Source organism: Eublepharis macularius, chromosome 8, assembly GCF_028583425.1.
Source record: "Eublepharis macularius isolate TG4126 chromosome 8, MPM_Emac_v1.0, whole genome shotgun sequence".
In the NCBI taxonomy this organism is placed as follows: domain Eukaryota; kingdom Metazoa; phylum Chordata; class Lepidosauria; order Squamata; family Eublepharidae; genus Eublepharis; species Eublepharis macularius.
Window position 1 is genome coordinate 20187980 of NC_072797.1, and position 21273 is coordinate 20209252.

The window sequence follows — 21273 nt, forward strand, 5'->3', positions numbered from 1 at the left end:
CATTCGATTTAAGTTTTCTTTAAATTGTTCCCTGAATCCAGAGTTTTCTCTCAATCTGACTTTTGATCCCCAGGATATTTTGTTTGAATAGAGAGAAGCTGTTTTTGGAAACAAGACTTTTGTAAACAGAACAAAATGTAAACTCCTGCAAGTTCACTCCATTTGAAGTTCTGTAGGATTTAGCCGTGTGTCTCATATTAACGCATGGGAGCCATTGACTTACATTGGAGAAAGGAATTAGACTGCAGTCAGGGACACAATTTGGGAAGCTGAATTTGTTCCCCAGCCCTGGTGACCTCTTTGTCTTGTTTTAGGGAAGTTTTGTCCTGTCTTTCAGATATGTCCTAGAAATCTGCTTTGAGTCCCAGTGAGAAAGGGGGACTATAAATAACGCAGATAAAATAAATGAACAGAATTGCTACAGTTCCTTAAGTACTCTTCCTTGGAGCTTTTTAGATTTTTTTTCTGATTATTTATGGGTTTTGGTTATACTGAATTTTGCATGTAGCATACAATAACTTCTTAAAAAGTTATTGAGAATGTATTTTAAATAGGCCAGCTATAGATGTTCTGAATTAACTAAACTCTAGAAAGTTTTTAATTCTAGCTTAAGCTTTTGTGGGCTAGAGCCTTATTCACATGGGGAGATGGGCTTTGTCTAGTTCATGAACACTTATAATAAAATAAAAACATGCCAGGCTTCCAGGTACCACAAGATTCCGGTTTGTTTTATTCTGCAGGGGACTAATATTACTTCTCTGGAATTGCACAGTTTAGTTCTCTGTCCTAAATATCTCTTGTAGGTGGTGGGTAGGAAACAACTGTAATAATTCATACTCAGCTGTTATCGACTATATGATAACAAAATCCAGGTTGTTGGCTGCATCAACACAGCATTGGATATTATGCTATTGTTGCACTGTAGCAAACATATACAACTGGATTGGCTTGACCAAACAGGTTAACCCTGGTTGCAACACTAGTTATCTTCTGAGGCCCTGCATTGGGTGCTCCCGTCTTCTGAGTTTAGGCGAGTGGCAACCTAAAATCGGGCCTTCTTGGTCGTGGTACCAAAATTGTGGAGCTCCCTCCCTGGGGATATTCATCTGTGCCTTTCGGCCCCTTTCTTCTGCCAGTGGGTGAAGACTTTTTTTTGGGCCTTGTTTAGTGCTCCATTGGAGACCTTTTCTTCCTGCCCTGTCTTTTTTTAGTCGTGTTTTATTTTTGGTTTTAATTGATCTCATCTTGTGATGTTTTGCTTTTAATTGTTAGCTACTCCGGTGTCCCTGTTTGGGCAGAAAGTTGGGATATAATTTTTTAAAATAAATACAATAAATGATGTGTGGATACAGCCGTTGCGTAGTTTGATATGGTACTGCAGAAAAGCTAAGCAGTGGAGGGTACTGATGCTTTTGAACTCTTCTCTCTCCCCACCCCTTTTTTTCTTCTTTGCAACTCTATGTTGAATGGTTTCACTGTAGTGAAGATGTACCAGTATGTGTTTGTATGTTTATGTGTTGCTACTGTACTTATTGTACTGTACACTTATATGTACCTGTATAAACACACATTTTGAATTATGTTTGAAATGTTTTTAAAACCTTCATGTTTGCTGCCCTGGGGATCTTAATTTGCTTGGAAAGGCGCCGTATAACTGCTATAAATAAATAAACAACTACTTTAAAAATATGTTGGTCCCCTGATTACTCCGGTGTTGTTTTACACTGATGTATTTGCAATTCTATTTCTACACCTCAACAAAAGCCTAGAACTTCTGATTTAAGTAACAGCCTTTCAGTTTTTTAGAAGACGCTAATTGCTTGATTTGTTAACTTGACCTTCTGTAGGAGGGTGTTTAAGCCCATTCTGCAAAAGGTTCCACTGCATGAGATTCTTCTTTGGACAAAAAATATTCTTTATATATTAAAAGAAAAGAATCAAAGCAAACAAAAAGTTGGTGCATTCTGTTAATACAGCAAAATGCATACCCTGGAGAGGTCATTGCAGAAAAAAAATTACGTTTCACAGCACAGTCATGATCAGAGTGACCCTCCTTTAAACCCACTGATTTCCTTTTTGTTGTTGTTGTTGATATATTTTTATTTAAACAATAAACAGTAAACAATACCTAAGAAATAAAAACAAAATCATCTAGCAAACAAACCAAAATCATCTAGCAAACAAACCAAACTGACAATACATATGAACAAGGAAAGAAAGAAAAAAATAAAGTAAAAAAATAAAGTACAAACGGGGTTCCGATTTTCTCCGTGACAAATATATATCACTAGCAACAAAGCTAGTGAAAGGGGGGAGGCATTGTCGCCACCTGTGCTCCTGATCCTGGCCGAGGGAAGGGGGGGGCGTTGCCACCTCCTCCACTCCGTCCTGATCCCAACTGGGTGAAGGCAGCGGGCGGTCATTGCCACCTGCTCCACAACTGATCTCAACAGGGTGAAGGAAGGGTGGACATTGCCACTTGATCCACGCCTGATCCCGGCTGGGTGAAGGTGGTGGGGGCGGGCATTGCCGACTGATCTGCTCCTGATCCCAGCCAGGTGAAGGCGGTGGTGGTGGTAGACATTGCCACCTACTCTGTGCCTGATCTTGGCCTGGTGAAGGTGTGGATGGACATTGCCACCTTCTCCATTCCTGATCCCTGCCAGGTGAAGGCGGAGAGCGGGCATTGCCACCTGTTTCACTCCTGATCCCGGCCAGGTGAAGGCAGGAGGCATGCATTGTGAACTGCTCCGCTCTTGACCCCAGCTGGGTGAAGGCGGTGGGCGGGCATTGCCACCTGCTCCGCTCCTAATCCTGGCCAGGTAAAGGCAGGGGGGAGGGCATTGCCACCTGCTCCAGTCCGGATCCCAGCTGTGTGAAGGCAGGGGCAGGAATTGCCTCCTGCTTCACTCCTGATCCCAGCCTGGGTTTCCCGCCATGGCAGCACCCTCTGGAGGTGCACCAGGGTAGGAGGTGAGTTGTCTGGAAAACACTTACCCTTTTATATAGTAGGAGGATTTTCAAATTTTCACTTGCTCTGTGTTAAAACTAAAAGCTGTCTTTTTTCTAAAGTTCATATTCCTTAATCCATAAATCCACATACCGTCAAATCATTATTATCTATTTCATGTAAAAAGTATATTAAAATTTTCCATTCCACCTAAAAAATAGATACTGTCTTTAATCAATGAAGTAAGTTTTGCCATTGATGCAAATTACAAGACCTTTATCAATTATTCCTCCATTCTAGGCAATGTTGTGGTTTTCCAGTTTTGTGCATAAATAGTCTTGCTGCCGTAATCATATGTAAAAATAAAGTTCCAAAACTTCTTTCCAGCTGACTGCCCATCATTCCCAACAAGAAAGTCTCTGTCTTTAATTGTATTTTAATCTTCAAAATCTCTTCAATTAATGAATGTATCTGTGACCAAAAAGTTTTTGCTTTCTTATATGGCCACCTCATATGATAAAATGACCCTTCTTGGTTAGCACATTTCCAGCATATGTTTGATGTACCCTTAAACATTCTGGCCAATTTCTAAGGAGTCATATACCAATGATACATCATCTTGTAAAACTTCTCCTTAAAACTGAAGCTTAATGTGAATTTCAACCCTTTTAACCACGTTTCCACATTGTTCCATTAATATATCATGTCCAAAATTTTCTGCCCATTTTTATCATACATTCTTTCACTTGCTCTTCTTCTGTCTCAAACTTCAACAAAAGTTTATACGTTTTAGAGATAACATGTTAATCATTTGTACAGAGGACAGTTTCAAATTCAGTCTTATATTGCTCAAAATCACGTCTAACAAATCTTTCCAAAATTTGCATATAGGAAAACCATTGACAAACATTTTGTTCTACTACTAAGTCCTCTCTTGATTTAATTTTAACTTCACTTTGTAAAAATGCCATCATATCTCGATCTGTTAACCATTTGTCTGGGCTCACCATTTCCCTTCTAAAATGGGCTTCTTGTGATGATAGCTACAGGGGTATTTTTGGGCAAATCCAAAGTTTATATTTGTTCCGTATTCTCAGGATAGCATGCCTAATGTAATGATTATTAAACTCTATGTTAGCCTTAGCCTTATCATACCATCCACTGATTTCTGTGGATTTCAAAAGGTGCCACTCTGTTTAAGATTGTGCTGTCAACCTGGTTGTTGGTTCAGCAAAGGGCAGCCAGCAGCTATGCTCTTTGTGTTATTTATCTCTGCAGGTTGTTTGTGGGAAAGGGGAAGATGTTGCTTTCTGGGCAACGGCACTAACTTCCTTGTTCCCAATTAAGCCCTGTTGCCTGAGATGAGTAAACTATTTGCATGCTGAATCCAGGGGCGGGGAGGGGTTGTACACAGCAATGGAAGTAGACTGACCTGGGCGACCACATGATAAAACTCTTGCCAGACTGTATCACTTGAGTGTTTCCAGTTGTGAGCATTGGTATAACCACACATTCCTCCAGATTTAAAACCAACCAAATGAAAACCCCTTCCAGAAAAACTAGCACATGGAGGAGGAAGATTCTATCCTAGGCTTTTCTCTGACATGTTCAGGGATCCCCCCCCCTTTTTCCCATGGGGAGAGCACTTAAACATTTATTTATTTAATGAATACATTTGCGTACTACCTTGCTGTCAGGATGCTCAAAGGCAGTGCAGGAAACTGGAAAAAATTGTCTCAGGTTATTGGTGGTTCCGGGCTTGCATCTTGTCTTACCTCAAGGCACCCAGGCCTTTCGGCAGCCCCAGTTAAAGTGGACAAGCAGGTGTCTCAGGTGGGTTCTGTCAGGTTGCTGATGGCCTCGTCAGGAGCTGATGACATGCAGCTGCCTTATACGGAATCAGACCCGTGGTCCATTAAGGCCAGTACTGTCTACTCAGATCAGCAGTGGCTCTCCAGGGTCTTAGATAGTTTTTCACATCGCCTACCACCCAGTCCTTTCAACTGGAGGTTGAACCAGGGACCTCCTGCAAGCTGAGCTAATGTCCTTCTACTGAGCCACGGCCTCAATATGTGAGCTACAGCGTTCCCAGGAATTTCATGGAATGATTTTACTATGTGATGTGCCATTTGTGAAGACTGTCCCTCAGCAAGGGGGAGTGCCCAGGCCTTTGCATGGTAATAGGGGATGGAATAGACAGCCGTGTACCAGGTTTGGCGTAGAACCATATTCCCGTTCAGGGATTGTCCTATCCACTCAGCTGCCATCTGGGAACAGAAAAGCGAGACATTGTAGCTGAGATTTCCTATCGTTTTAGGCTCAGGGGTGGTTCTGAAGAGCTTAACAGCGCATGCAATTCTTAGCAGAGTTACACGGCCCTAAGAACGTAACTGGTGCCCTGCTGGATTAGACCAGTGGTCTATCTAAGCCAGCATCCTGTTTCACATAGTGACCAACCAACCACCCTGGATGGCAAGCAAACCCTGGATGGGCATCGAGGACAAAGTCTCCCCCTGATTATGCCTCCTAACGCTGGTATTCAGAGGTTTACTGCCTTTATACATCATGGCAATTAGTCATTGATGGATCTATTCTCCATCAATTTGTCTGATCTCCCTTTAAAGTCATCCATACTTGTGACATACCACTATATCCACAGTTTCTTTACTTGTTTCATAAAGACATGCTTCCATTCATCAGACCTGAGTCCATTGCCCATCAACTTCATAGGGTGCCCATGAGATTTAGGATTGCATTACGAGTCAGCATATTGCTATAGTTTGCTGTGGTTTGAGTGCATGTTCTTTATTTTATAAATATTTTATATTTATGGCTTTTATGGCTTAGTTTTAATCCCTTTCTTGTTTGTACAGTACGGTTTTATCATTTCTTGTATTAAATTTGGATAAATTAAAAAAAAATTATATTGTCAGACCAGATTCTACTGACATCTGCGATCCATTTTACTGGGTCAGTTGCACGGAAGATAGCAAGGGCCCTGAATTTCCTAGGTGAAGCCTTTGTAATTTTCAGTCCAGGACTGGATTCTCAAACAGAATTTATCCTGTCTTCTGTTTATATATGAAGCCTGGCAGTTTGTAAATTGTCTTACTAATTTACAGTTTCTCTTGGGATAAGAGGAGCTCGAAGATATTATGCTGTCAGTGTAAATAGGCCTGTATTAATGACCCTGTTGCCCCAACCCTCCAAACAGGTGGTCATTGAAACTTGGAGAATATAGTAATCATTTGTAACTGTCTCTGTAAAATGGCTTTCATTGTGATGGAGCTTGGCAGATTGTATCTCATCTATAAATGATCTGTTTATTTCTAAAGCTACAAGTACACGCAGTAAATTAAGACCAAGGTAAAGAGATCAGTTCGCGATTGTGTTGGGGAAACATGTCAGATCTCCTTATTCTGCTTTTGAAGCTCAGATGTGTTTGTTCTTTTTACAAATGTCTGAATTGGTGTTTTCAAAGAGAATAGCAAAATATGCAATATCAAAGGAGTTACAAATGTTAAAAAAAGAACACTAAGGCTTAGTTGAGACGCTATGGCATACTGTGGTTTAGGAAGTTTAACTACAATTTAGCATAATGTCTGGCATCGCAATTATAGCCTTGTTCTGTCTGCAGAGGCTACTGCAGTTAGCAGCTGGAGTGCTAAGCACATAAGCAGCTGTACTGCATGGCTGGCTGTTCATTTGGCAGTTCAAACCATGGTTAGGTTCTGAACCAAGGTTAAAGTAAACCATGGTTTGACATAATATCAGAATTGAACCTAACAATTGCAATCCTAAGCAGATTTACACTCTTCTAAGTCCACTGTAGTTGATGGGCTTAGAAGGGTGTAACTCTTCTTATCACTCATATTATACTATAATCTTCATTATCAAAAAAATATGGGATGAGTACAGAATGCTGTAATGTTGTCTCTCCCTTAACCATGCTCCCTCATCCCGTCCTCTTTTAGCTTTATTGTTGAGTTGTGACCTGAAACCGTATCGGTTTTAAATCTTGCCTAATACAACTCTGTTTAGTTGTAACCATGGCTGAGGTTTGGGTAGAGCTGTTGTTCAGTGGTAGAGCTTAAGCTTTGCATGCAGGAGGTCTCAGGTTCAGTCGCCAACATCTCCAGGAAGGAGGAGTAGGGGGTTTGAAAGATCTTAACCTGAGAAACTGGAAAGTTGCTGCCGGTCAAAGCAGATGATACTGACTTTGATACAGGCAGCTTCGTGTTCACGTGTCATTGCAATGTTAACAACTGCTGCAGTTACGAAAGCAAGGGCGGGATTTGCTACTTGGAGGGGGGAGAGTGTGAAGAGAAAGTACATACCCCAACAGCTGGCTCCATCTCTTAGCCATAGTTAAATGGAATCTAGGAAGCCACTCTTTTGGAATGAGATAAATGCTTTTTAAGACAAGGTGTCACTCACTCAAAATGTATAGTATGCAGACTGGCATGAACAACGGTTTTAAAGCATTAGATGATAATCCCTATTTATTTATTTGGGTCATTTATAGTCTGCCTTTCTCGCTGAGACTCAAGGTGAATTACACAGTGTAGGTCAATATAGTCAACGGCTGAAACGTTCAATAAACAATACAATAGGGGGAGGATTGCAGGAAAAACAGGCCAAATCTGATACAGACATGAAAACGGTGCTGGAACAAAAGCTTAAGCAAACTGGCATGACTATTACAAGACATGGAAACTATTCAGTGGGAGAGATGCTATTTTTAGTGACATATTTATTATTTAAATGGGACTAATTTTGTCTATATTTAATACGCTATAACATGCATGATAATAGTTCAAGGTTTTCAGGGTTACAGAGTTTAATTGGATATCCAATGATGCTGATAGTCCTGTTGTGACTGTATGAAACCATTTCTGGCCAGGTAATACCCTTTGTTTACTACAAAATGCATGTGTTCTATGTTCATTTTTTTCCTACCCCTTAATTATTTATTAACTCCATTTATACCTCATTTTTCTCCCCAGAGGGGATTCAGAGTGGCTTAGAACATTCCCCCCCTTCCCCATTTTAGCCACACAACAACCCTGTGAAGGAGGTTATACTGACAGTTTTTGACTGTCCCAATGCTACCTGGTGGGCTTCTGTATGAAAGTGGGGATTTGAACATGGGTTTCCCTGATCCTAGGCCAACACTCTAACCATTATGCCGTGCTGTCTCTCAAAATGACAAAATCTAAGCCAACAAAACATAAGGTAGCACGTAGTAAATCATTTTGCAGGTCTCTTTCCAGTATTAGATGTATGTGTAGAATAGTAACGAGTCCAGTAGCACCTTTAAGACTAACCAACTTTATCGTAGCATCAGCTTTCGAGGACCACAGCTCTCTTCGTCAGTTGCATGGAGGGTATGAAGAAACTGGCCAGAGATATATAGATGGTGAGGGGAGGGGGGAGAGGGTGCAGGGAGTGAGGGGCATGAAATGTAAATCAGTTGCAAAAGTCATAAAAGAGGTGGAGTGCGCAATCCAGGCTGGGCGTGACCCCTTCCCTCCATTACTGAATCTGAATGGAATGCCTGAAGGCAGTTACTTGTGGTAACGTATGTATGTATGTTAACTAAGTTATAACAATACATTTTATACTGTTAATGCATGTTAAGCTTGAGGACAAAGAAAATACTACTACTACTACTACTACTACTACTACTACTACTACTACTACTACTAACAATAACAATAGCAATAACAACAACAATAACTGTGTGCTTATATAACATGCTTCTGGACAGATTAGTGCCCCACTCAGAACAATGAACAAAGTCAGTGTTGTTATTATCCCCACAGTACAGCTGGGGAGCTGGGGCTGAGAGGAGGGGCTTCCCCAAGACCACCTGCAGAGTTCATGGGAGTCGAACCAGCAGAGTGCTGGCTCAGAGCCCAGCCCCTTAACCACTATGCTACGCTATGCTATGTATATATTTCCATTCCCCTCAGAATTTTCAGTTTTTTCTTGGCGAGGGAGGGGAATTTTTTTACCAGTGGTTTCAGAATGTCTGGGAATGAACACCTCTTCTCGGCAGCGTGCTAAAGCGAGATTTTGTTTTTTCAGCGGTAGACAAGGTAGCTTTGCTGATGGGCAACATGAGCTATTGTAGGCATCCAAAGCTGAAGGCTCCTTTAGTAGATGTTTACGAACTAACCAACTTGCTGAGGCAGCTGGACTTCAAAGTGGTTTCACTGTTGGATCTTACCGAACCTGAGATGCGGAATGCAGTCGATGAATTCTTGCTGCTTCTGGACAAAGGAGTATATGGTAAGAATATGATGGTGCAGAAGCAGATCTTTTTAAAGCATTTACTTGCTTGTATATTCTGACATTTTTCATTTTTGTTGTGAGAAATGGCTTTGTCTCGTACCCGTGATGCCCGATGACATACCCTCCAGTGAGGTCTCCTGGCACCTTCTTCTCCGAAGCAGAGAGCCATTCCTGTCTTTTCTTCACCTTACTGGAGCAGAAAGTGCTTCAGAAGACCCTAGGAAAGTGTCTGTAGGGAGCACCCATTCAGAAATGGCAGCCTCCATCATAAGAGGACACTTGGCTTGGTGCACTTTGTGATTGGCCCCAGCTTCTATGTCGGCCATTTTGTGGTGGCGCCAACTACCTGTTCCCAAAATCTTGAAAATGTTCAGAATCTCAAGTGCATTGAGGACTCCTGCCCTGTCCAATTAGTAGAGAAAAAACCCACTGTTTGCATGAAGCGTTTTTTTCAATTCCATATCTGAAAAACTTGGAGTTGATGACTTGTAACATCCTGTTTTTTAAAAAACAAAAGGAAAGAAGGTGCCCACCTGCTGATCGAGCTGTTATCGTGAGTTGTTAATGTTGTAGAAGCAGAACATATGAAACTGTCTCATACCAAGTCAAGATGCCAGTCCTCATTATGTTTACTGCAGCTCTCTTTTCCTAGTCTTGATAGCTGAGATTTTTTTAAGCAGAGAGGCCTGGGATTGAACTTGTGCCTTTATGCATGCAAAACACGTACTCCGCTGAGCGACGTCTCCTCCCCTTCCCATCTTTTCCCTCTTAATCTAAAAAAGCTCTGCATGTAATTCCTGCCTCCCTGTATTACAGTTGCTGTTGTGAACAATAAATTCTGCTTTCATTGAAGGCCTTTTTAGGGAAGACTCCTGCGTCGAGTAGGGCTATTTCAAGTGGTTAAGTGCGAGGGGGGGGGGGCAGCGTTAGTTTTACACCGGATGCCTCCTCGCAACTAGTGACAAGGGGAAGTTATTACATAGTATGACTTTCTCTTTGATCGGGTACCTTTGATTCATTTAACGCAGGCTGATATGACATTCAGAAGGTCATGCCCTTTCTACGGCTGAGCCAAGGGTCACTCTGACAGGAAGATTTATAGGAGCAGGAAAAGTGCCCACTGACCTTGTGACAGCATGCTTTTCACTGTTTTCTTAACGGTAGCTTGTCAGACGCATTTTAAATCCATTGCAGCAGTGCCATTGCTGTGGCTGACTGACGAGGACTCGAATGGAAAGCTGTGTCGAATTGTGTGTAGCACTTAACCTTTTTATTATTTAAAATCTGTCTATAGTAACAGCATTTATTAAAAGTAATCCGAATCCCAAAGCTCTTTCTGCATCTAAAATTGCATAAGTAAAGCAATATTTACACCTATGGGCCCTCTAAAAATAACATGCTGCTGACATCCTGAAATTCTCTGTTTTTCTTTCATATTCTATAAGGAAGTAATCCCAGCCCCCACCCCGCATCAAATCTTGTTCAGCTTCTTCAGGACAAAGCTGATTCATTGTGGGTTTCTTTTTAACTGACTTTGGTTAGACAACTCTGCAGCTAAATGGCTGTTGGTCTTATCAGCTGTTTGATGTTGCTCGAAGTAAACATGGGCATGAATCAAAATATGAATCAAATTTCGTGATGAATTGGGCCTATTAGTTTATCGCGAAACCGCATTTCTTGGGGCCACTTTTTCATGAAATCTACAACTTTGGGGGCCAATTCATTCGATTCATGAATGTTTCATGCTGATCCATTGATTCCCTAGGCAACATAGGCCCGGAATATCTGCAGACCTTTTGTTGCCATGGAAACCCCAATCTTAGCCCACATAACCTTGATAGGCGGCTTTTCCTGCCAACCTGAGAGCTGAGCAATGCGGGTCTGCATAAGTTTACCTGGAAACTGTAGTCAGAGACTGCTTCCTCTCTCTGTTTCCCTTCTTCGTTTTTAAGAATGGGATGGTGGAGTAGTGGCAGCGGCGGCAGCCTCAGCAGCTCTTTCTGCCACTGTTCACTGCTTGCCCACCCACCCCACCTCCAAGCTCTCTGGAGCAGATCCTGAGCAGATCCACTCTGTTCGACTTTTCCTCTGAGAACTTGGAGGTGGGTGGGGGGAGGGCATGTTAGAGCAGCAGGGGGATGGGAGGACGGGAAGGAAAAGTCAGCAAAGAGAACCTGAAGAGAGGAAAACCCCAAGCAGATGTGCTCTGCTTGACTTTTCTTCCAGCAGTGGCAGAAAACCGGAGGACGAGAGGGAAAAGTCAGCAAAGAGAGCCTGAAGAGAGCTACTTGGAGGGTGGCTGGAGGAGAGCCTGCTGAAGTCTCCCTGCGAGTTTGGCATCTCTGGGTATGAAGGGGGCTGTTGAAGTGCCTCGGGTTCTGATGAATCACAAAACTAATGAATTGTATCGCAAAACGGAACAATTTCGTGGAAGTTTGTGATTCGTGGAACGTGACGAAATGCGAAACTCTTGTTTCGGTTTTTTCCCGTTTCATGGCCATCTCTAGCTTAAAGTGGGATAGCAGAGGCATAGTGTTGGTGTACATGTACACAGTGCACGTACAAAGAACTGAACTGTGAAGCAAAGTCTTGAAGGATGATAAAGTGGAAATGTGGCACTAGATCCTAGAGCTGCTATAATTGCACGTAGGCAGCCGGGGTGGTACTGACTCCGGTGATGGTTTTTCGGGGCAGGACTTTCTTTTTAGCAGGTACGTAATACCTATGTGCTCAATCCCCGATCTGTGCTGGTACATTGGGAACAGTGCAGCTGCTGTGTGATGACATTGTGCAGTTGTACCATAATGGCTCACAATCAGTTGGATTCTTCATATATATTGTCATTTTGTACAGTCAGGTCAATATCTTCTGAATATCTCTGGAGCATGTAAAAGATGCAGTCAGTGTATAAACTGCTGTGGCCTCAGGTGCTGCTGGCCTGCATTTAGCCCTTGTTACAAATACTCATGGTGCCTACTATGATTTGCACTTTCATTATTACTGCCGGGATAGTGGCATTTCACATCCTATAAAAACACAACTTATAAATTTGCTGCTGGTGTGTTGGCATAAAAGGTGCTAGAAACATGGCTTTAGGTCCTTTTGAACATTTCTGCCGATGGAAGGGGGGAACAACAATTTTTGCCAATCCCATCTCTTGCAGCAGACCTCCGGTTCTCCCTTTATGCTGCCTATGGAGCTCTCCATTCCCCAGGAATGGCATTTCTGGGGCACTTGGGGATCTAATGGTGGGAGAAGACATGGAAGTCACACTCCACTCACAGAAACTCTTCCATCTGTGGTAACTTTGTGGAGGATCCAATCTGTCACTGCTTGTGATGCTTCCATGTGCCTCATCAAGGCAGATGGATATTCCCAGCAACTATTGCAGGAAAACTGCAGCCCGTTGCGTAGCTTTTGTCATTTTAAATTCAAGGAATGTTCGTGCTGAATATCTTGGTTTTCTTTGAGTTGTTTCACCTTTCCTCCCAGGCTTATTATATTATGCTGGTCATGGCTATGAAAACTATGGCAACAGTTTTATGGTTCCTATTGATGCCCCAAATCCCTATCGAGCTGCAAACTGTCTCTGCGTACAGAATATCCTCAAACGGATGCAAGCAAAGGAGACTGGCCTCAATGTGTTTTTACTGGATATGTGCAGAAAAAGGTATTCAATCTTAATTTCCTGTGTTAAAAAATGAATAGGTTGGGAGGGTGGGAATCCTTTCATTGGTAGAGGCTCAAGATATATAGCTGTGTTGGTTCCACAGAAGGAGGCAGACACACTGAGTAAGTAAAAGGATAACGCCTGTTTACAACATGCAAGATTCTCCTCCAAACTCGGGAGTTCAGAACAACAGCAAAACTTCATGAAAGGAGTTTACTTGCTACACGGCTGACAAAAGAGCGATGTCTTTAATTGTTGATTTCCAGCAAGAATTCTTCCCAAAAGTTTGTGCCTCACGCTTCAAAATTAAACTGCAGACCTGTAAAAAGCAAAGAAAGCTTGAAGTCTTACTGATCGTATCCAATTTGTTTTGTCGCTCTCTGTTAGTCTCTCTGCCATTTACAGAGGCCAAACAGATCAGGATTAAATGAGCACATACAGAACATTTAAAAATTGCAGCACTGTGGGAACATGTAGCCTGCCAGTCTTCCAGGACATTTGAAAACCTGACTTGTGACACTAGCGAAAGAGTTCTAGAGGAAGTCTTTATTGTGAAGCCTCCCAATTGGATTGCCTTAGCTACTTTTTGTAGTGGAATTCTGTTTTTAGCAATTCCAGGGAATGGCTGGCTAACAACAGAAAAGAGTCCAGTAGCACCTTTAAAACTAACCAACTTTATTATAGCATCAGCTTTCAAGAACTACAGCTCTCTTTGTCAGATGCATCTGACAAAGAGAGTTGTGGCTCCTGAAAGCTTATGCTACAGTAACGTTGGTTAGTCTTAAAGGTGCTACTGGACTCTTTACTGTTTTGCAACTACAGACTAACACGGCTAACTCCTCTGGATCTATAACAGCAGAAAGCAATTCTCATTTTTAGATGTGTTTAGATGTGCTCAGTCTCTGCTTAGAAATCCCCAAATCCCCCCTTTTTCTTAGAGCACCTTTTTATTGGGACCTACTGTTCTTTGTATTTCACTTTTTGAGCAGCAGAGTGCTATACCAGAACACATTTTATTTCTCCAGGATGAAATGAGGCCAGTCAGTCCAGTTTGTTGCTTTGCCTTCCACTCACAGATTAACTGTTGATCCCTTGACAGGAACGGTGGGCAGTAGATTGGTCACAGGCAAGGGAAGCTCTAATTTGCACAGTGCAAAATTAACTTCTGAAATTCACTGCCGTACCACATGATGGTGGCCACATAAGTAGCCGTAAAGGGGGGCTGGACAAATTCATGGGGAGTCGGTCCCTCCGTGGCAGTGAGGCATGACCATTAAACAGGATCATCTAAATGGCATTATTGCTCAAATACTGTTTGCTGGGGGACAAACTCTCTCTCTCTCTGTGTGTGTGTGTGTGTGTGTGTGTGTGTGTGTGTGTTGTGTGTTGTGTGTCTGGCTGTCCTCTATGGAAACTGAGTGCTGGGTTACACGGACCTTTGGTCTGATCCTATGGACTGCTTGAAGATCATATTTGTTTTGCTCTGCAGGGCATTATATAATACATTGAGCAGCAAGAGTGATCTCTGTTCAGATCACTGCCCTTTAAGTCCAGTAAGGTCATGAGTGTTAAATTCCAGGTGTGCTTGTTAAAGGTGGGGTGCAGGTGCCTTTAGGGCAAGTCTCATGTAGTCAGAGCGGGAGCGGTCGTGTTGGGACAGATGCCAGGGTTATCAGGGTGGGTGATGCATCCTTGGCAGTTCGTACACATTCCCTGGCAAACTCTTCTGCCACAAGGTCAGATTTTATTTGTGAAAATCTTTCCAGGACTAAATATATGTCTAGATTAAGTAACAACATTTTAAACACTCTGGGGAACTGATGGGGCATGTTAACAGTTGTTTATGTATGTAAAAGGGAATCAGAAACAAAAAGGAGAAACAATTGCTTGCTCTAAAAACAGAACGCTGAGCAAAATTGCAAAAAAATCTCTTCCCCCCCTTCCCCCAAGCAAGTTGCTCAGGTGAGCTTTCAAGGAAAGGCTGAATAGACAGGAGTTAACCTACTAGGATCTGAACAGCCCTTCGCATGATTTAGATCTGTTGGTAGCAAGGCAAGAGATTGGAATGGGGTATAGGCAAGAGAAGTCTGAGCAAACTGCACAATGAAGCTAGGTTTTCTGGCAGGGAACATGGAAGATTTGGAAACCAGATTCCTAGTATATTTTTGTCTCCTGTGTTTAGTCCAGGGATCTCTTATTGCCTGCTTAATGTTGATGCAACTGCTCAGTATTGGGAGACTTTTTCTCCAGTGAACACAAGACGGCTTTGAATTTTATTGTATGCAGCACAAATTGGCTCCAGGCTCTGGTGCTGCCGACGTTTTATGCATTGGGTATTCATCTAGTTAGTTCACGCAAAATCAATGAACTTCTGCCCATTGGGAGCACCCAACACTATTTAACAATCAATAAAAAAGAATAAAGTAACACAATCAATAAAAAAATAAGGTAACGCATTTAAAATGCATAAGAAAAACTAAAGCAGTTAAATCCTGAAATCAAGAGGCAAATAAAATCATGGACAGCATGGACGAAATTGGTGTACTACATGAACCAAAGTAGTCCCTTTCAGCATTATATGACTGCTCTTTCTCCCCCACCTTGTATCTCATCAAGATGGACAAAATCGAGAGGGTGCAGAGGAGAGCGACAAGAATGATCAGGGGTCTGGAGACAGCCCTACGAGGAAAGGCTGAGGGCCTTGGGAATGTTTAGTTTGGAGAAGAGGAGGTTGAGGGGGGACATGATTGCTCTCTTTAAATATTTGAAAGGCTGTCATTTGGAGGAGGGCAAGGAACTGTTCCAGTTGGCAGCAGAGGATAGGACCCGAAGCAATGGGCTTAAATTACATGCATAAAGGTACCGGCTGGATATTAGGAAAAACTTTTTCACGGTCAGAGTAGTTCAAAGGTGGAATCAGCTGCCTAGGGAGGTGGTGAGCTCCCCTTCACTGGCAGTTTTCAAGAAGAGGCTGGATGAATACTTGTCAGAGATGCTTTAGGCTGATCCTGCACTGGGCAGGGGGTTGGACTAGATGGTCTGTATGGCCCCTTACAACTCTATGATTCTATGATTCTAAGATGCATTGTGAAAGTCTCACAGGATAGAGGCAGCTTCTATTAACATACCAGAATGATTCTTGTTTTAGCTATTCATTGAATGACGTTTCAAGGGAGCAGCAAAAATGAAATTGTATAGGGATAAGAAAAGTTGGTTGTTTGGTTTGCTCCAGGTTTGACTGTTCTTCTCACTTCTGTGTTCTTACATTCATTGAAGGAATGAATACGACAACACAATTCTAATCTTGGATGCCCTGAAGGTTACAGCTAACATTGTGTTTGGATATGCCACGTAAGGATCATTATTTTAAATCTGTAGAATTTTTAACAGTTAGAATAACTGTGGTAATGTGGTCTGACCTTCTAAAACAAGATTCTCTTGTCCTTTTTTAACGAAAGGGATGGGTACCATAAAGATGACAATCTGCCCGTGTCTTCTTTAAACCTAAACTGTAGCCCAAAAGCCAGTTCAGAGTTTTTTCTCTGATCCAGCTGGAACTGTGCCCTGCCCTTAAAATCTCTTGGTTGTCTTGAACCAGAACTGAACCTCTGAACAGGAATAAAGAAAAAGTGGTTCGGATTCAAGGCAACCAAAAGATTCAGGTTTAGATTCAGTTCTGGTTCACAGGGGGAAAAAAGGCTCCAAGCAAGTTTTGGGTTAAGGTTCAGGTTACGCTTGACTGCCTAGTTGAAATAAGTGTGGCACACCCCACTATATTAATTGCTTTTTCCCCTTTGGCAAGGGGATGAGCTCTTAAAAGCCCAAGACTCATTCAGGTGAGAATTCTCAACCTAGTATGAAATCCCTCAGCAGGTATTCCTGGGGCCTTTTTATTGAAAGAGAACAGAGGGAAGAGAGTAGTGGTTTGCTGAAAGCCACATAGCAGATCTGTGGTAGAGGTGGAACCTCAACCACCAGATTCTATTTGCTACAATTGCTGGTACTGACAAACTTCATATTACACTTCCAGATTTTTGTCTCCCAGTGTTGAACACTTGTGTACGAACGTTCTTGAATACTCCACCGTTTGCGTGTGTAATGGAGTCTTGCTGAATTTCCCAGCCTATAGAGATTTGCTTGACAGAAATTCTAACAGCGCATAGACTTGTGAACAGACATTCAAATGTATCGATAGAGATCTTGAAGCATAGCATAAACTCTTACCAAATGAAAGCATGTGTTTTCTGTTGATGTCTGAATATGCTTTACTGTCAAATCTGTGTATGGTGTGTACATGCATCTGATAGACTGAACTCTTACTCATAAATGTTTATGCTGGAATAAATCTGTCTTTAAGGACATGTTTTAATTTAGCTTCAACAAACTAATACAGCTATTGCTCTTGAACTGGTATCCTGTAATGATAGTTTCAAGTGGGTAGTCATGTCGGTTTGCAGTTGAACAGCAAGATTCGAGTCCAGTAGCACCTTAAAGACCAACAAGATCTTCAGAAAGCTGCTTTTTTGTATTTTCTTTTCTATATGCTTACCTATCCCTCTCATTGTTTGTTTCCCTCACTTATTTACTGTCCTATATTTTAAAGGTGCCAGGGAGCAGAAGCTTTTGAAATTCAACAGTCTGGATTGGCCAATGGAATTTTCATGAAGTTTTTGAAAGAGCGCTTATTAGAAGACAAGAAGATAACTGTGTTGCTTGATGGGGTGGCAGAAGGTGAGAAAAATTGATGTGTAATACAGTGTCTGTTCTGAAATATTACATATAACTGTGCCACCAAGGAACCGATAGGGGCAGTAACTTGGTGATAGAACATGTATGTAAACTGTATGTTAAACGCAAATACTTGTAAAAAAGCCCTCTTTTTTAAAAAACAACAACAACAACCCTGGAATTAGTCTTCAGAGGAGACTGTTACGCATGCATATATATTTACCTAATGTTTTCCCCATCGGCTTTCTGTTCAAACTTGCCCTCTGCTCCAACTGCTTTTTACCCTATGGGATTGCAGATGCTCTTCTTCCCAATGAGGATGTTATGGCTGTCTGCCGTTTACCATATTACTTAAGTTTCGGATTGCAGATCCGTCTTGAGTTGCAGAGGCAGAGTTTGTCACAAATGTTCCCCCACCCCTGAGTTTCCAGGAACCATTCAGAAAATACATCTTAAAAAGTTCAAGGAATAAAGTAGTTTTTGTTTGCTGAAACGGAAGTAATTGAGAAATCCTCAACATAAAGAAAAGGGATGCAGAGAATCTTGTTACCGTGCATGAGGAAAGATCAGACCAAGGAAGTGATCTTATTCCACTTTATGATTCAGAGATTCCATCAGAACCGCCAGAAGATATACTGGTGACTTGAGGATTTGAACCGTTAAAGAGAATGGCTAAGTTGTTAGATCTTTAAGTAACTTACTTATTATCTAAAGCTTAGGATCCCCTGTTTTGAGTTCCTCACTCATAGACCATTGGACCGTGTATCCTCTGCTATCATACAGGGACTTTTAGATACGTCAGTGAGTCCCTGGGCTAAAACTAGCTTTCGATTCATCGTGTTTGCATATGACTAAAATTGTGTAAAGGGTGGCAAGATAGATATTCCTTAATACACACACACACGTTCTCTCTCACTCTGTCCCTCTTCTGCTGATTCAATAAAAGTGGAAACTATACGGGAAAAATGAAAGGGTTCCGCACAGAGTGGGTGGGAAGTTAGATCCATTACTCCTTTTCAGGTCTGGTGGTTAGGATAATCCATTGTCAGGTTATCATGAGTCACTAGCAGTTGTCCTTATAGGTACACAAGACTGGTGAACGTCTTCTTGAAGGGATTAAGTAATACATATCCTCCAGTCAAACACCCTGTCCTTCAAAGGAGTTTGAAACTGGTGTTAAAGTTATTTGGTTCATTTGCCAATGGTTCTCTGCAATTCTGAGGCTCAAGAGTGTGGGTTTTTAAAAAATATATATAGAGAAAGAGAGAGCCTAGAATTTGTACCTAACAGAATTTCTCAGTTTCATCTGGATTATATTACCAGTTTTACAGATGGCAAGGAAGGGTCATACATTCTCTAGATGTTAGCAGAGCATTGTTTTATTTATTTTATTTACTTCATTTATATCTAATTTTTTTCTCCCCAATGGTGACCCAAAGTGAGAGAATATTGTTAGCCTTATTTGGTCCCTGTCAGGGATAAAAGTGGGCTATAAAGTAAATAAATCGTTCTCCTCGTGTTACTGGAACTGCTCTGTTAATAGGATGGGGAGTTAGCTTAGCAGTCCAGAACTAAAACAGCGCGGATCTAGCCAGCTATACCAAGGTCCATTTTCAGAGCTCCCCTTAACAAAGAGGCAGACTACAAGTATTCAATCAATAACGTGTATTTTCTAATAGTGTAGCGTATGCCTGAAATTACACACACATCCAAGATTACATACAAGATCTAAGAAATACAGATATGAAAATTAGAGACCTGAGCAGGAACCCCACGATGACAAGGGCATACTCACAAGCAGTAGGCATGTCAGAGATATGGACGTGACATGATCCAGCGCCCACACTGGAGTCACGGAGAGACAGCAAGGTAGCTGGGATGGGGCTGGCACGCGCGCACCCTCGGGTTTGAGGGGCTAGCTTATATACTTTCAAAGCACCCAGGGGCTGGCGCCCCTGTCAGTGGTTCTCACGACTTAAATCAAAGGATTTAAGGCCATCGGAACAGCCTTGATTGGACCATGTTTGAAGTCTGATTAATTTATAAATGATACCTTTGGGGAGAGGGGATGGGGAGGAGGGAGGGGATCCGGGCAGTTTGCTCGTTCCGGTGCCTTCAAGTCCGGAGTGCAAAGGTTGCTTTGATGTGCGCTTGTTGATTGCCCCGGCTGACTGATGATCAATCTCCATTCTGGATAGGTGTTAAGAAATGTGGAGGAGAGTGGGATTCTCTTGCTGCGTACGTGGTCCGCTTGCTCCTTCGCAATGGCTTCCCAAAGCAGGCTGTTCCCCTCAGCTTCTTGGCTGTTCTGAGAACATGGCTGTCATCTGGGCCTGGCTAGGGCTTACCAGCAGACTGTCTGGCAGTGAGGGCAACCAGCCCACGGGAGGCTCCCGGCAGGAGCTGGCCAGGAAGCGCCTAGCCATTCTCACCGAAGGTTCCCCTGGCTGGCATCTGGCTGCTGGCAGCATGGCTGGAGCCCAGGGTAAGGCAAGCTCTCATGGCAGGCAAGGGAGCAGCGTTTAAGACACAGTCCGTGGTTGGCAACAGGGCAGCATCACACAGGAGAGTCCAGATATAAGCTTGAGCAGGGCAGTGCCATGTAAGAGTTCTGAGAGCAATTGTCCAGGAACTGTCAGTCTGTTGCAGCATCAGATATGAAACTGACATGTGTATTAGAGGCACACAGGCACGGCAATCTTTTAGTGTAGAACTCAGACCCAGTTCATGGCTGGCCTCTGGAGGGAGGGGGGGCTGCTCGGTAACACTCGCCTCAATTTTATCCTCATAACAACCCTATGAGGTAGGTTAAGCTTGAGAACGTGTCACTGACTCATAGTAAGCATCCATGGCAAATTGGGAATTTGGACCTGGATTTCCCAGATCCTATTCCAACACTCTGTCCTGACGTGGATAGCCCAGGTAAGCCTGATCTCGGATCTCGGGTGCTAAGCAGGGTCGGCCTTGGTTAGTAATTGGATGGGAGACCTCCAAGGAAGTCCAGGATCGCTATGTGGAGGCAGGCCATGGCAAACCGGTTCTGTTAGTCTCTTGCCATGAAAACCCCACAAGAGATCACCATAAATCAGCTATGACTTGAGGGCACTCTCTACCACCACCACACTCCAACTCTCCTACACAATGTTGTCTCTCAATTTTATTCCAGAAAAGCAATAGACTTGTATCTATTTGTTACAGTGGTAAAAAGATAAATCTCTCCCAATGGAGTGCCTTCCTGAAAGAAAGCATAGCTGGAGTTCATTGTTGATTGCAGATCCACACGCACTTGACCAAAACACACAACATTTTCAGCTTGCTTTCCTGTGGGGAGTTGCTGTAGGAGAAAGTTGCTGCATCAGGCACTACTCGTTACATGTCAACATTAGAAGAGATGCGGAAGCGGAGGAAGCTGGGTTACGTAACCTGTTCAACTGAGAATCTCGGCTTACTCATCTTCCATTTGGGACCGCACAGAGGCCACAAAGATGACAACAGAGTTTCATTGAAAGCTCTGTCACAGGAACAGCTGTGGGCTTCTGTGGTAAATCAGAGGAACTGAGGTGTACCCTTCCTCTTCTTTGCATGACTCAAAAGGGGAAAAAACTATTAGAAAAGGGGCCACTCTGTC

At 42.6% G+C, this 21273-nt stretch overlaps 1 protein-coding gene across 2 annotated transcripts in view; it reads left to right on the top strand.

The window, feature by feature from the left end:
- Positions 1-21273, top strand: part of MALT1 (MALT1 paracaspase) — a 59896-nt gene that overhangs the window by 24851 nt on the left and 13772 nt on the right. For both annotated transcript variants that reach the window (XM_054986404.1, XM_054986405.1), the window contains 4 exons: positions 9041-9244; positions 12740-12917; positions 16194-16268; positions 17521-17648. In XM_054986404.1, the coding sequence (XP_054842379.1) occupies positions 9041-9244; positions 12740-12917; positions 16194-16268; positions 17521-17648 (585 nt within the window). The remainder of the gene's footprint in view (positions 1-9040; positions 9245-12739; positions 12918-16193; positions 16269-17520; positions 17649-21273) is intronic.